We start from the raw sequence: 15,822 nt of genomic DNA, 5'->3' as shown, positions 1-15,822 counted from the left end.
TCACTCAGATTTTTAAACTGACCTCCTTATAACACCTTTTCTTTTCATCATCTTTTTTCCAAATGGCCAACAAAGAGACCCTTTTCAGGGCAGCTTTATGGACTTATCTTAAAAAATGAATAAATACAGTTAATATTCCGTAGAAACATAAAGTTAATATTCACGGATCAATCTACAGTTTGGTTTTAATAACACTAGTTAGATGAAGTTTATTAACAAAACTCTACAGTCTTCAGAGACTATAGGCTGGATCAATGGAAAATCACAAGAACACCTCAAATTGACATGGATTTAAACAAACTGGGATCTAATAAAAAGCAATTATGCATAAAGAAACACACTTGAGAGATAGAAATGCACTCACCAAGCATATACCAAAAAGGGCTCTAGTATTTTTGCCACCAGTTAAGTCTACAGTTGATGCATAATATTTCTTGGCTGTCTGAAGATTTTCTTGTCCACCTAGCGTATATAGAATCTGGTTCAGCCAAAAAGAGTCCACTCAACATTTAATTACATGGTTTAAGGAGGGGAAAACATCAAGTTCTATAGTGATTTATAATATCAGAGCAATTTATCTTCATAGAATCTGTTAAATAGGGAATTGGAAGAAGAGAAAGAAAGGCATGTCTAAGAACAAACACTTTGCACATCTAGATTATTATCTCCGTGAAGAACAAACTAACCTGGTTATTGCAGATGGACGGTGGCTGTGGCAAGCGGAGACGGTGACGGCGGCTGTGGCGAGCGGAGACGGTGACAGCGGCTGTGGTGACCGGAGACAGTGACAGACTGACAGTGGTTATGGCGGGCGGAGGCAGTGACGGTCGTCGCGTCCGCACCTGTGGCGGAGGAAAGGGCGTTCAGCGGATGTGGAGGCGTTCGCCGTTGAAGATGGCTGCGGCGGCGTTCGCCGTTGAAGATGGCTGTGGCGGCGTTCGCCGTTCGCGGGAGGAGCTGAGATCGAAAGTTTTTAATTTTCAATTCATTCGATTTGTTATTGTTGCATAAGGTGTAGGGGTAGGGTTTTTTTTTATTGTTTTTTGAAATGAATTTTAATTATTTTTTTTAAAAATAAATTCCGCCACTGTTTCAAAGAGAAACGGTGGCGTTTTATTTTTCTATTTCGCCACTGTTTTAACTAGAAACAGTAGCAAAATATTAAAGCGTTATTTCAATTATTACGAAATTGCCACCGCGAATTTTTGAATTAAGAATACACTACTGTTTTTTTTAAAACAGTAGCTAAATGCCAGTCTCCTATGCCCTGTTTTGTACTAGTGATCCTTAACACGCCCCCCGCAAGATTGAGGATCCGTCGGAGACTCCAATCTTGGAACGGAATAGAAGAAACAAAGAGCGGCCCAACGGCTTTGTGAGGAAGTCAGCTAGCTGAGCCGACGAAGGAATGTGTCGCACCACCAGTGAACCATTAGAGACTAAGTCACGAACAAAGAAGTAATCCAGCGCCAGATGCTTCATAAGTGAATGGAAAACTGAATTTCTGCACACATATGTATGTCACACTAAGGTTGTCACAGAACACAACTGGGGGTTTCACTAGTTGCACCCACAACTCGTGTAGCAAATTCTTTATCCACAAGACTTCTATCGCGACATTCGCCAAGGCTCGATATTCAGATTCTGTCGATGAGCGTGACACGGACTTCTGGCGGGTGGACTTCCAAGAAACGAGATTAGCACCAAGATACAACAAGTATGCGGTGGTGGAACGGCTATCGGTAGTGCAACCGCCCCAATCAGCATCTGTATAAACACTCAGTGACAGTGGTTGCCTAGTGCGGAGAAACAACCCATGACAAACCGTTCCCTTTAGATAACGTAGCAACCGTTTGGCAGCCTGCCAGTGCAGCTCTGTCGGTGAATGCATGAACTGCGAGAGACGATTAACTGCATAGGATACATCAGGCCTAGTGATGACCAAGTACTGCAACGCACCAAGGAGACGCCGAAACTGAGTAACATCCACCGCAACACTACTAGACTGCGCAGGTAGCAATTTGTCTGTAGTAGCCAATGGTGTCGAAACAGCCTTTGCACCATCCATCTTAAACCGAACCAGAAGATCTGTGATATATTGACTCTGAGACAGGAACATGCCATTAAGAGTCGAGACCACTTCAATGCCCAAGAAATGATGCAAGGGACTAAGGTCCTTAAGAGCAAACTGAGCTGACAGAGTTCCAACAAACTTGTCAAGCCACACAGCATTGTTTCCTGTTAGTATAATATCATCGACATACACCAGGAAATAAACAATAATATCATTAGCAGAATAAACAAACAAAGACGCATCTGCCTGTGACTTCAAAAACCCACAACGCAACAAGAACTGGGAAAGTTCTAAGTACCAAGCCATGGGAGCTTGTTTAAGACCATATAAGGCTTTGGTCAGTTTGCATACATGAGCTGGAAAGGACGGATCAACAAACCCGGGAGGCTACTCCATAAACACCTCCTCGTGCAATGTTCCATTAAGGAACACATTATTGATATCTAGCTGGCGCAAACCCCAGCGATTACTCAAAGCAATGGTCAGAACAATACGGACCGTGACCGGTTTCATAACTGGACTGTGTCTCAAAATAATCCCGGCCAGCAGTCTGCAAGAACCCCTTAGCGACAATCCGCGCTTTAAAACGATCAACCAACGGTTTGCGCTTAACACAGAAGACTCATTTGCAGCCAATCAGAACAGCCGCTCCGCGGGGAACCAGTTGCCACGTGTTGTTACGCTGCAGCGCTTCGAACTCCTCATCCATTGCTTTCCTCCACCGAGCATCTTTAAGAGCCTGGGCAACGGTAGAAGGTTCTAAAGCAGGAGGCAAGGGATGGGAAGTGGCTTGGTTAATGACATAATCGGAATACCTAGAATTAGGACGACGCTCCCCGGTAGAATGACGAACATTATGCAACGGTTGAGATGTGTCGGAGGTGGAGACAGGTTGTGAGTCAGACACGGATTGGGCTGCATGGTGACCATTTTCTGAGACAATGGGAGACGATGAATTGGACGCAGCTGACGGTGATGGTGTTGGAACTGGTTTCGGAACCGGAATTGGAACTGGACTTGGAATTGGAGTTGGAATTGGACTCTGAACTGGAGTTGGAGCTGGTGTTGGAATGGGTGTTGGAACTGGTGTTGGAACACCCACGGGTTCTACCTGTGTAGACAAAGGAGACGACTTGCACAAAATATTGCGTGATTTTGAATCATGAGAATTAGAAGGTAGGCTGTTAGATGACTTTTGCAAATAGTTATAAGGAAACACATGGGGCACAAATCTAACATGCCTAGATACATAAATACGATTTGAACCAAAATCTAGACACTTATAACCGGATTGGGTGTTTGAGTAGCCAAAGAAAATACATGGACGTGACTTTGGTTGTAGTTTCTTGGTGTTATAGGGACACAACCAGGGAAAATAGGCAACCAAAGGGTTTTAACTTGGCATAATTAGGCAATTGTTGAAACAAGACATAAAACGGGGATTGATTACCTAAAGTCAGAGTAGGGAGCCGGTTAATAAGATATACGGGTGTCTGAAAGGCGTAGGTCCAGTATGAGGATGTCAAAGACGCGGAATGAATAAGAGACATGCCAGTTTCCACGACATGCCTGTGTCGTCGCTCGGCGACACCATTGAGCTCAGGAGTGTGTGGCGGGGTGGTGAAATGAGAGGTACCGTGAATATTAAAAAACGGCCAAAGTCTCATGAACTCGCCCCCATTATCTGAGTAAACAGAAATAATTGACAGGCTAAAATATTTTTCCACTAGCTGCTTGAACTGAATAAATATTGTAAACACATCTGATTTACGTTTCATGGGGTACAGCCAAATATACATTGAGAAGTGGTCTACAAAAATGACATAATAGCGAAATTCATCAATAGAGTTCTCAGTAGGTCCACACACATCAGTATAAACAAGTTGCAAAGATTTAGTGCTACCAACTGTATTTTTAGAAAAAAGGCAGTTTATGGCTTTTATGAACATTGCAAGAGGAACAATATTGGTCCCAAAAGAGGTAAGGTGAAAGTCTAGAGGGGGGGGGGGGGGGGGGGGTGAATAGAATTTCAAACCTTTTAGCACAGTACAACAATTGCTAAGGCAACAGAGAAACCGAGACTCTTAACTAGATTGTTAGAGTCCGGTGCACAGCGGAAATAATAAACGATACGATGTGTGTGTATATTGTGTCAAGATTATTCTCGTGAGAAGCAAGCAAGAGCAGTAAGTAAAGAAAGCGGTAAAGAACACAAGGCAATTTATAGTGGTTCGGAGGTGGTGTAATCTTCCTACTCCACTTGCTCTTATCTTCCAAGAGTAATTCACTATCCACCACTTCTTGGTTCCAAGATACAATGAATTCCGTGATCTAGTGCTTTGATCACCAAGCCCACACTAATCACGCCCAGTGCCACCAACATTGCTACTTCGGGTTTCACATCGCTGCGTTACTTTCCCAAGATTTCACGACTCCGCGTTACTTTATCCCCGTCATCTACGCTCCGGTAGAAACGCTCCTTCCGTGATCTAGTGCTTTGATCACAAAGCCCGCACTAATCACACCCAATGTCTTCTGACACTGCTGCTTTGGATCTCACAACACCGTGTGACAATCCAGGATTTCACAACTCCGTGTTACTTTCCTCCTTTCCCTTGTTTTGCTCCAAAACAAGTTTTGCGTTGCTTTCAACTTTGAGACTCTGTAGTTGATCTTCAATGATGCGCTTAGTCTTTTGTAGTTGATGAAGATTTTAACACTATTGGATATTTCTTTTGTAAGCTCTGTATCACTCTTGATAGTTTATCTCACAAAGAATATATCAATTTAAGCTCTTGAGATGGAAAGCTTTCTTTGGATTTCGTATGCTCTGTTTAGCTCTGCTCTTTGTATTCTTTGTATACTTGCTTCTGCTTTCCACTACTTCAATCTTCATCCTTTTATAGCTGGTAATGAGAATCTGTCCGTTGGAAAGAAACGTTCTCATTTTTGAATTTCATCTAGCTGTATAGCCTTTTTAGAGGATAAGATAACGTTGCAGATATGTCAGAGATTCTCTGCAAGTTGAGCTTGAGGTTTTTGCAAAAATGGTGTCTCCTTCTTCTTGTATTTTCCTCTGTACTTCACGTTGAGCTTGAGGTTTTCACAAAAATGGCGTCTCCTTCTTCTTGTATTTTCCTCTGTACTTCACGTCTACTGCTTCCAGACTTCATCTTCTAAATTTATATATCTTGAATTATCTTGAATTGAATTGAACTCCCTTGCTATTTATATATCTTGAATTGAATTGAACCCTTGCTATTTATATCTTGAATTGAATTGAAGCCCATCAAATTGAAACTTCTAAATTTATATATCTTGAATTATCTTGAATTGAATTGAACTCCCTTGCTATTTATATCTTGAATTGAATTGAAGCCCATCAAATTGAAACTTCTGCCACATGTGAACTTCAACTGCTTCCCTTCGACCAAACCAATTGAAATTGCATCCCTATTTTAATTTTGAAATCTCATCCCTATTCCCTATTCCAATTGAAATTGCATCCCTATTTTAATTTTGAAATCTCATCCCTATTTTAATTTTGAGATACTTCATCCCATCCCTTCACTTTGGAAATCTCATCCCCAAACTTTGGGGACTGCTATCCCTTCACTTTGGAAATCTCATCCCCAAAATACTTCATCCCATCCCTTCACTTTGGAAATCTCATCCCCAAACTTTGGGGACTGCTATCCCTTCACTTTGGAAATCTCATCCCTAAACTTTGGGGACTGCTCCCCTTCGACCAAACCATTGCCCATACTTCATCTGATGGATTTAAACTTGACTTCTTTAAAATATGTAGGTTGTGAGATTCAAACCTGTGACCTTGCGTATAATATTTCAAGCTTTTACCAACTCATCCATACAACCTTTTAGTCATCATTTTGTTTCACTTGGTGTACTCCTTTCTTTCTATAGATGCTTGATCTTCAAGATAGCTTCATGCAAACTTCAAGTCACGTTCTTTCTTCTTCGGGATTTCTTGAGGGATTTCTTCTTGAATTTCTTTGAGAGATTTCTTATTGAATATCTCTGAGAGATTTCTTCTTGAATATCTTTGAGAGATTTCTTCTTCGGATGATAGTCTTCATAACTTGTGTACATTTCTTCATACGCATACATCTTCCTCTTCTGTTTGCCATTTTCACTAGGCAAATTCTTGATTTTAGGCTTTATATCTTCTTCATCCATTTCCTCAACTAATGAATTTATTTTTCCCTTTCTTGGTCTATGACTCAACTAGTCTAACCAAAATAAAATTGGGGTTCTACGATTTACAATATGGCATATCAAAATTTATTACAATTTATTCCTAACAATTTCCCCCCTTTTGATAATGCCATAACTTATACTCAAACATTGGCTTTAAGTCTTTGAAAAATAATTTCAATTTGTGCTCAATTTTATTTTGACAAAGCCAAGATGAGTTTGACAAAATTAATTCTAGGGAAAATACTTGTGAATTAATTTCAGACAAGTCCTATACGCGTCCTTGATTAATTTTTAATCAATTTTTATCTTTTCAATTTTCAATTTTGCATGCGTTTGACAACTCTTGTCTTTTAATTCACGAACTAATACATGATAGCCAAAATAAATCAAAACAGACTTAGATCAGACCAAGGGAAATATTTATTCATATTAGTCGATACAGGAAATTTTATTATAGCCAAAATCATTCCAAAATATAAATATTCAAAACACCATATTTTTGAGGAGTTCATATCTGAATACCTTCTGGGTTACTTAACTCCCATGTCAGCTTTCAATATGTCCTTGATATGTTCTCTCATCTTGCAGATGTCATTTTTGAACTTTTCACATTCAAATCTCTTGGTCACATTTCCACCCATGTAGTGTCCAAAGGCATCTTTAATGTTGGTGCCCGGAAGAACTCCGGGTTCCCACCAAACTATGCATTCTTCAAAGCTTCTTTGGAATCCCAAACTTTCACCATTATTGTTGGTATGATCTCTAAGCTCGTACCACATCTCGGTTCGCTTCCTTTTCGCTTCTTCTTCATTATTCTTGTCAGATATCCATTGAGCTTGATCAACTTTGGGCCATCTTTTCACCATACTTGGCACATTCTCGGATGTCCAGATTTTTTGCGGTGTTACGGTTCCTTTTGAGCATTCGAACCAGCCTCGAGTTTCAGCAACTTTCGATGAGCTTGATCTAAGACTCGGATTTGCAAACTGAGCGAAACCAACTTGGGATTGTTGACCACGTCCTCGGCCACGGCCTTTTGTTGGTGCGGCGGTCAAAACTGGCTGTTGTGGTTGACTTCCAAGGATGAATTCCTGTTGTTGTAAAGACAGATGGTTGAGAATTTCTTCCCCCTTTATGGCATTATCAATCAAAAAGCCAAGGGATTTGGAATCTTGTTCTTGATTGGCTTTAACAAGCTTAACACCATCATGTGTTTTGAGAGAAACATCCTGCAAATCAGATAGTTTATTAGCCATAGAGGACAATTCCACCTCAAGGTGATTTATCCTTGTCTCTTGGTCTTGTATGGCCTTTATTTTTCTCAAGTGTCTTTCATTGTTGATCTTCTCGGTAGCTTCTCGTTCCTTCTTCATGAGTTGGATTATCTCCAATAATCATTCGGTGAGATCTCCTTTCAGATGTCTTTCGGCTCTATCTATTCTCGTTTGCAGAGCATTTTGATGTTCCAATAGCTCCTTCAAATTGGTTCGTGTGTCCTCAAAATGTTGCAAAGAGAGATGTCCTTGATCGGTAAGAGTAGTTCCAATCTTTTGACACACAACATCACTTGTCTCTGTAACTTTTGAAAATAGTGATGTTAACAGATCTTCTTCATCTTCTTCACGGCTTCGGCTTCCACTCATGTTCAGGGAGTGCAAAGATTTGAACTAATTTCTTCGTGAATCAGGTAGAACTGGTTTTTCAACAAGTTGCATATTTCCTTCAGGTGAATCGGCTTCTTAATGTTGATTTCCCGTCTCTTCTTCTGCAATGATCTCTGTTCTTGAAATAACCTCTATATTTAAATTGACTTCCAGAGAGTTGTTTTGATGTGACATCACAGAGTTGTTAACATGCACTGGCGCTTCATACAAACATTCCCCCCCAATTGATGGTCTAATTTCACCATCAATTTTGTCCCTTACTTCATCCCTTGTAGGGTCCATTCCATTTATATCAATATTGGTGGGGGTCACTTTAGATATCAAAAGTTCAGCACAGTGAACTCTGACAAGAATAAAATCATGATTTTCAGAGGCTGAAATTGGTACCTCAACAAGTGTACTTCCTTCATTCGCCCTTTCACCAAAATTTTCAAGAAAATCATTGGCTATATTAATTGAAGTATCACCTGGATGTCGATGAGTGTCATTCAAAGATCTGTGTAGAGCAATCTGTAGTCTTACTTCATTCTCCTTTTCAAAATTATCAGAAGGGACTTGAGTGACATTTTCTTGAAGATCTGTGTAGAGAATTCTGTAGTCTTATTTCATTCTCCTTTTCAAAATTATCAGAAGGGACTTGAGTGACATTTTCTTGTGCTGCTGCGGCCACTCGTTTTCCTTTACTATTCTTCACTTGAAGCTTCAGTCCATAAATTTGATTTGCATCCATGTTTAGTGCTTCGAGCATTGAGTCAGTTCCAAGCCATTCAAAGGCAAATTCTTCACTTCGTATCAATTCTGAGTCAACTTTTGAGATAAAAGAATGATATCTTTCAAGTCTCCATTCCTTCCATGCTTGAACTCGGTTTAATTCCTTCATCAGGTCTGGATCATCTCGAGTTTGTGTTGTATCGAACACTATGGGTTCAACACTAGCTTCAACTGCAGATTGACTCGAGATTCTCCTTTGCAAGTCATTTGAAACTTGCACTTCAACTCTTGCAAACTCCATCCGGGTGGTATCTTCTTCAGTTGGCATCACGGGTATGTCCACTTCATGAGCTTTAGACTCTGCCACTTCTTGATATGGAATAAGTGCTATAGCCGAGCTTACGGCTTCTTGATCTCTGTTGCTGGGATTTCTAGAACCCATATGAGCACATGCAGCTGATACGGTTCTACTGTTCCTTTTTCGAGAGCTTTGTGGTGTGCTTGTGGAACCATCTCCTTCAGATCATTTCCTTCAGTTTGATTTCTTGCCATAGTCGGGTCCAAATTTTCTGAAAAGTGTTCTGTAGATTCCAACACTTTTGTGTCTTCTAAGAGACACATTCTTCTTTCTTAGAATTTCTCCAACAATAAGTCCATACCCAACTTTATGAAGAAAGTGATTTCCTTCAAGTGGTCTACCATGAGGTTTTGCACTGTTCACAAAGAATAATAGGCGATTGAAGATGTACTTAGCCAAGTTGAATTTTATTCCTTGCATGATTCCGTTCATCAGACTTATGGATGTTCCAGATAGATTGTCCACACTTCCAAGTTTGTTGTCAAGGATATTGTACATCATCTCGATAAGCATATCGTACTCAGGTTTCAACACGTTCTTTGGCTCAGTCAAGCCATGAGCACAGGTGCTTTTGGACCACGAATTTCATCCCAGGAAGATTGAACATCATAATGGTGAGCTTCTGGCATCAACTCTAAATAAGGGAATTTGAAGCAATCCTTGATGTCCTTTTCAGAAATTTGAACATCTGTTCTTCCAACTTTAGAATGAATCACGTTGTCCTTCACAGTGGCATGAAGATATAACTCGGTCACATCTATTTCAAAAGCTCCAGCATATTTGTAGGTGAAGAAATCATATAGTCCACAATCCTTCAAAGCATTGGGAATCTTTTTTGCTGTTTCCTTATTGACTGCTCCAATCATGAAAAACTCCGGATTGAGTGTCATCCTATCAATCAGTTGTTGTTGTAGAATAAGTAGATTTTTGGGTTGCATGGCTTCGGTTCCAGACATGGTGTTCGCCGGTGATATTGAGAGCTTGAGAGAGAGATTTTTGATCTTGGTAGAACTTGAATTTTTGTCTGAGAGGAATACGAAGGGTTTCGTATGGTTTAAGAAGGATTTAAGATGAGGTATAATTCTCAGATAGAAATCTCAATTGAGACCCTTAGAATAGGTGTGGTGACAAGGTATATTTAGGGGTGGAGGTGTCTTTTGGTTAAGGTGTCACTTGGAAAGAGAAGAGGGTTATCATTAGTAGACAAGAGCATTAAATGCCTCACAGTCTCTTAGGTACCCTATATACATAAGGTGTATAGAGTAAGGAGATTATGAATTGACACCTCTGATTTTTCTTGAAGATTTGAGAAAGAGTATGGATTTGGGAGGAGATTTTTCGGGAGAGGGGATCTGATTTACGAGAGAGAGGGTCAGATTTTTGTGGGATTAATTATGGGTGGAAGTTTAAGGGGTGTGGGTTTTGAGAGGTGGAGAGTTTTAATGGGATTGGGTTTTAGGGGTAGAGGTTTAGAGGGAGGAGGTTTCAATCCAATCTGATCTATTCCTTTTTCTTCTCAAAAACACGTACATATCATATTCAAACACATAATTTCACATAAATATGATCACACAAATTACACAAATTTTCGTAAATCTCACATGCAATTTCGAAACATATATGTAATTTTAAATTTTAGCAATTAAATCACATCCATATATAATTATGCATATACACGGTAACTCCCAATTAAAATAAACACAAATTTTAGTAACTAATCAAATTTCAATTAAATCACCATGAATATACATACATACATATGGTAGATTCTAAGACATATATATGTAAACAAATTTCTTAAACACATAAGCAATTATTTGGAAACCAAAAAATTATTTTAATCACCAAAAAAAAAATTAGCACATAAATATGCAAATTATAAACCACATTTCGCAAATAGTCAAGTGACAAAAAAAAAAAAAATAAAGTGTTCATGCAAACAAATTAACACAAACATGAACATAACTTGCGGTCCAAGTAACTATTAAAACATGCAATTCAAAAACAAATCAGATCAAATAAAACTGCACATTTTGTCAGATTAATTTGCATGGCATATAAAATCACGTTAAACACCACATGCAAATTCATAATTAAAAACTTAACACATTTAGCAAATTAGTTTACACAGACATTAAGTACATAGAAATATGCAAACACGCAAAACATATAAAAGCATATAAACACGTAAAACACATAATTTGAGCATATGTATCATTTTAGATGAAGAGATTAAGTTCAGTGATACTTAGCTCATTTCCAACATTCCCAATTCCTGCCTTAAAGTAGCAAATCTCGTTTCGCATAAAGGCTTCGTGAGAATATCTGCAACTTGGTTCTCCGTAGGGATATACTTGATTTTTAGATCTTTCTTTTCAACATGATCCCTTATGAAATGATGTCGTATGTCGATATGTTTGGTTCTTGAGTGAAGCACCGGATTGTGAGTGATGGCGATTGCACTTGTGTATTGCATGCTAGTTGAATCGGTAACCCGTTGGCCTAGGAGGAAGATGTATGAACCCCTTAGGACTATTCTTAGTATGTGGATAATCATGCATAAGTTTATTTATACGCTTTCCCACTTCCCAATGTGCCAATATGTGTTTACTATGTGTTACGTGAGCATGATACCCTAATTTGGTTGCGATCAAATTGTTTATACACGAGCTGCGGTTCGTTATCTTAGCTGCGGTCAAACTGGTTACTCATGAGCTGCGATTCATTCTCCTGGCTGCGGTCAGTGACTCACTTCTAGGGCTGTGGTCCACATGGGCCTTTGTGCTATGGTCCACCGACTGGACGCGCCAGGCGGTGTGCAGGGCCACTAGCCCGAGGAAGGCCATAGTCCACCGAATGAGTTTCAAGGTGGTGTGTAGGTGTAACACCCCGAAATTTTTAAACTTTTGAAACTTATATAATAAAGGTAAATTCTCATTAAATCCCAAAACATAATAAAAGAGTTCGGGGTGCTAGGCCACACCTGAGCTGGAGAACTCAGATGCACAGGCTCACTAACTAAAATCCTCAACAGTATCAATACATAAGTATGGCACGCAGGTCGAAAGGGAAACTATCTACTCTACGCTTCGGATCTCTAGCGCGCTCCAGTGTCTACTCGTCAGTGCCTGAAAGCCAAATATATCTGTTCAGCGAGAGATGCTGGTAACCCACTCCAACGCGTTGAAATACAATACATATAGGCATACATATAGATATATGAAAAACCATTTTGAAGCATGAAGATATATCCTAAGAGACTCTAGCTTTAAAAACAGGGAATAGACTCGACGGACAGAGATAAGCACAGTCAACAGTCATAACCAAGCATAAACAATTCACTAGCATAGGGAACAGACTCGACAGGCAGAGATAAGCACAGCCAATAGTCATAACCAAACATATACAGTTTACTAGCATGTATCCTATGGTCACGCTTTCATACATTCATAACATCAAACCATCCATATCTCATCACATAGCACACTTTGATGGCGCCACAGGACCAATCTCATGCCCATACATGAGGGTCAGCGCATATAGCTCTGACACAGTCCCGCAGCACCCTGCCTCGTATCGCAACACGAAGGGGTCGATCGCAACCGATCGATGAACCGCAGCTCATCATAATGTTTGATCGCAACCAAACAGTGGACCGCAGCCCAAGAGTAGTCATCTGACCGCAGCCAGGAATATGAACCGCAGCTCATGTAAAACGTTTGAAATGTCCAGATTTGCGACAATTGTAGCATAAATTGTTGTTTTCTTCGACTTTTTCTTCTTGTGTCGTGCGAGAGACAAATTTTCCACGAGCAGAATTTTTGTTGTCTCCATTTCGCATGAACCTTTTGAATTTTCTAACAAAGAGAGCAAATTGTTCGTCAGTCATAAAATCAACATTATTTTCTACTGACCTGGAGGTTGACGGTTGTTCGGCCATTAGAGCTGGATTTCGAATTTCATGAACATCATCATCTTTGGCCTTCATTTCGAACTCATATGCTTTAAGATCACTAAATAATTTGTCGGTTGACAATATTCTTAGATCTCGGTGATCTCTCATAGCCGTAACCTTCATATCCCATGTAGATGGTAAGCCTCGTAGAACTTAGAGATTAATTTCCTTTTGGCTAATATTTTTTTCCAAGGTCATTAATTTCTCCAAGAATTTTAATCATTCGAGCTTTCATATTAACAATGGATTCGTTTGAGAGCATCTTGTAGTCCTCAAACTTCTTCATAGCAATAGTGAGCTTGTTATCTTTTTCTTGTTCATCTCCTTCTCCGATCTTGATGAGAGTATCCCAAATTTCTTTTGCACTTGTACATTTTCAAACTTTTGGGAAAATTGTAACACCCCCGATTTCCATACCAATTTAACTTGTTCATCTCCTTCTCCGATCTTGATGAGAGTATCCCAAATTTCTTTTTGCACTTGTACATTTTCAAACTTTTGGGAAAATTGTAACACCCCCAATTTCCATACCAATTTAAACCTTAAACATGCAGATAATTCTAACCATAAAACATACACAGCGGAAGACTAGATATGAAATAAATGGAAAACATAGAGTGTCGTGTCACGCTCACACAACGGTGAACGCATAGGCGTAAACATCTGCAACATAATCTATCAATCCCAAAAATAAAGTCAATGACATAACTTCTAAAGTCTAACCAAAGGCACGCAGACCCAAATCATCATAAAGAAAAAGGGAATCTATTCTAACAGCTTCTAGACCGCGCCCTCATCTAATCAACACCTGAAAGAAACACAGATATATATATATATATATATATATATATATATATATATATATATATATATATATATATATATATATATATATATATATATATATAGGACGACGCCCAGTCAGCGAGTGATGCTGGTAACCCACCAATACATGTGAAATATCATATATAGATAGTTATTATGTATACAAAATCATTTGCGAAACGGGATATTGTATATTTCAATTTCAAAAGCCAAGATAGAGATCAACACAAGACTCTACGAACTCACAATAAAGATAAGGGAACACATCTCAATACCACAAGAAGCAATAACGACTCACAAGAACGGCTCAAGGCATAATCTACCATCACACAGTAGATTAACACCCGACATGCATAACACAAGAGAATAAGGACACAAACATTGGCAACACATGCCTTTGTGACAACACATGTCACAAACAAAGAATCACACGCAGTGGCTACACAAGCCTTCGTGACATCACCCATCACGAAGTGAGGTGCCTTCTTTATGCCCGGTTCCAACCTTATGGCTACCCCCAACCTTATGTCTAGTTCCAACCATTACCTCCAGGACCCCTGTACATCCAAGTCCAACCTTTTTCCTCCTGGGACTGTCGTCCCCCACCAACGACCACCAACAAGACCACCGATTCATAGTACACGAGGGTACCGATCACACACACGGCAACACATGCCACCCAAGAAATACGTGAACCTTACACAAAGGTCACAGACTCCATAATCGCGTCATAGCCACTACGAGGACCACTGCAGTACCTTGGTGACTAATGTCCCATACCATTAATCGTGCAATCCAGGTACAGCCACACACACCACACCACAATAGGAATCAATCAACGGATCACAACGAAGATATGAAACCATACTCAATCAAGGAATGGATCACAGTCCGACTCCAACGATGATTAACACAAGTCATCATCCACAATAGGAAAGGACAAACAACACACACGCTAGCATTTAAACACCAAACTAGCATGCTTATCAAACGGGTAAACCAAACATAGTTCCGAAGAACACACAAGACTCATCACGGTTCAACGAATCACAATGTTGAACACTTAGCACGATTCAAGACACCAAAACCTACATGGATTCCTACCGTATAGTTCTAGACATACGAAACGTCAAGAAGACACTCAAATAGTTCCACAAAAGAACATCGGGAAGTCAAAAGACCAAATACCGATTCAAAAGGATCACGGGAACAAATCCCCGAACAACACCATATATGTACCTGCGGGTGGAGCCATGGGTGGACCTCCACCCGTGGTTCCGCCCGCGGGAACCACTCCCACGAGGCCTTGTACCCCGCGGGTGGGGCAGCGTGTGGTGCCCCGCCCGCCGTTCCGCCGTGGGTACACACCTTGTACTAAAAACACCCTTCGGGGATTTTCAACTTCAAGCTCTAATTCAAGTCCAGAACATGCCAAATCTCACCAAATACCACAAAATGACTTGAATCAAAAGAATAGCCAAGCAATGGCATACATGAACCGTAATAACAAGCTCTAGATATGCATTTTCACAAGACAATGCATCAACACTCACATTTCATAGCAAAATCACAAGTAGAATCCAAGAAATCATCATATAGGTAAGCAAAATAGATTTTGTAGAGCATGGGTTACCTCTTGTAGACAAAAACCTTCACTCCAAAAACCTTCACTCAACACTTCACCAAGCTCCGAATAAGGTTCACCTTCCACACCTACTTCAAAAACACACCAAAAGATCATAAAGATTCTATCTTTAAGAAAAGACACCTTAGAAAACAGTAAAAAACACAAGATAAACATAGATCTTACCCTCCTAGATGCTCAAAGGTAGGAAAGGTGGAATCTTGAAGACAAACTTTGAAGATTTGGTAAAGCTCCAACTTGGCTTGGAAGAAAAGCTATCTAACTTTTAGAGAGGAGGAGCTCAAGTTTAGGAAGTGTAAGGGGAAAGAATGAAGGGTGATGCTCTAGGTTAGCTTGTAATTCTAACATAGGGTGAAATGTCTTGATTACCCT

General features: G+C 39.8%; 1 protein-coding gene across 1 annotated transcript; it reads right to left on the bottom strand.

The window, feature by feature from the left end:
* Positions 1–2,696: 2,696 nt before the first annotated feature.
* LOC109189552 (CTTNBP2 N-terminal-like protein) lies at positions 2,697–9,109 on the bottom strand. Its single transcript, XM_019340162.1, has 3 exons — positions 8,641–9,109; positions 8,218–8,534; positions 2,697–3,185 (listed from the first exon to the last, which is right to left on the bottom strand). Exons 1-3 carry the CDS (start codon positions 9,107–9,109, stop codon positions 2,697–2,699), a joined length of 1,275 nt encoding a protein of 424 aa, XP_019195707.1.
* Between the last annotated feature and the right edge of the window lie 6,713 nt (positions 9,110–15,822).

This window comes from Ipomoea nil, unplaced genomic scaffold (genome assembly GCF_001879475.1).
Source record: "Ipomoea nil cultivar Tokyo-kokei standard unplaced genomic scaffold, Asagao_1.1 scaffold1558, whole genome shotgun sequence".
Classification (NCBI taxonomy): domain Eukaryota; kingdom Viridiplantae; phylum Streptophyta; class Magnoliopsida; order Solanales; family Convolvulaceae; genus Ipomoea; species Ipomoea nil.
The sequence above is the reverse complement of the archived record's forward strand: the minus strand, read 5'-3'. Positions and strand labels throughout refer to the sequence as shown.

What these genes read in the sequence shown, in the direction of transcription:
- LOC109189552 (XM_019340162.1), bottom strand. Translation starts at nt 9,109, where the DNA reads ATGGGTTCTAGAAATCCCAGCAACAGAGATCAAGAAGCCGTAAGCTCG. An exon ending in GAAGCTTCAAGTGAAGAATA is followed by an intron (nt 8,535 to 8,640) that starts GTAAAGGAAAAC and finishes TTCTCTACACAG; the next exon opens with ATCTTCAAGAAAATGTCACT. An exon ending in TGGACCCTACAAGGGATGAA is followed by an intron (nt 3,186 to 8,217) that starts GTAAGGGACAAA and finishes TTGTCTACACAG; the next exon opens with GTAGAACCCGTGGGTGTTCC.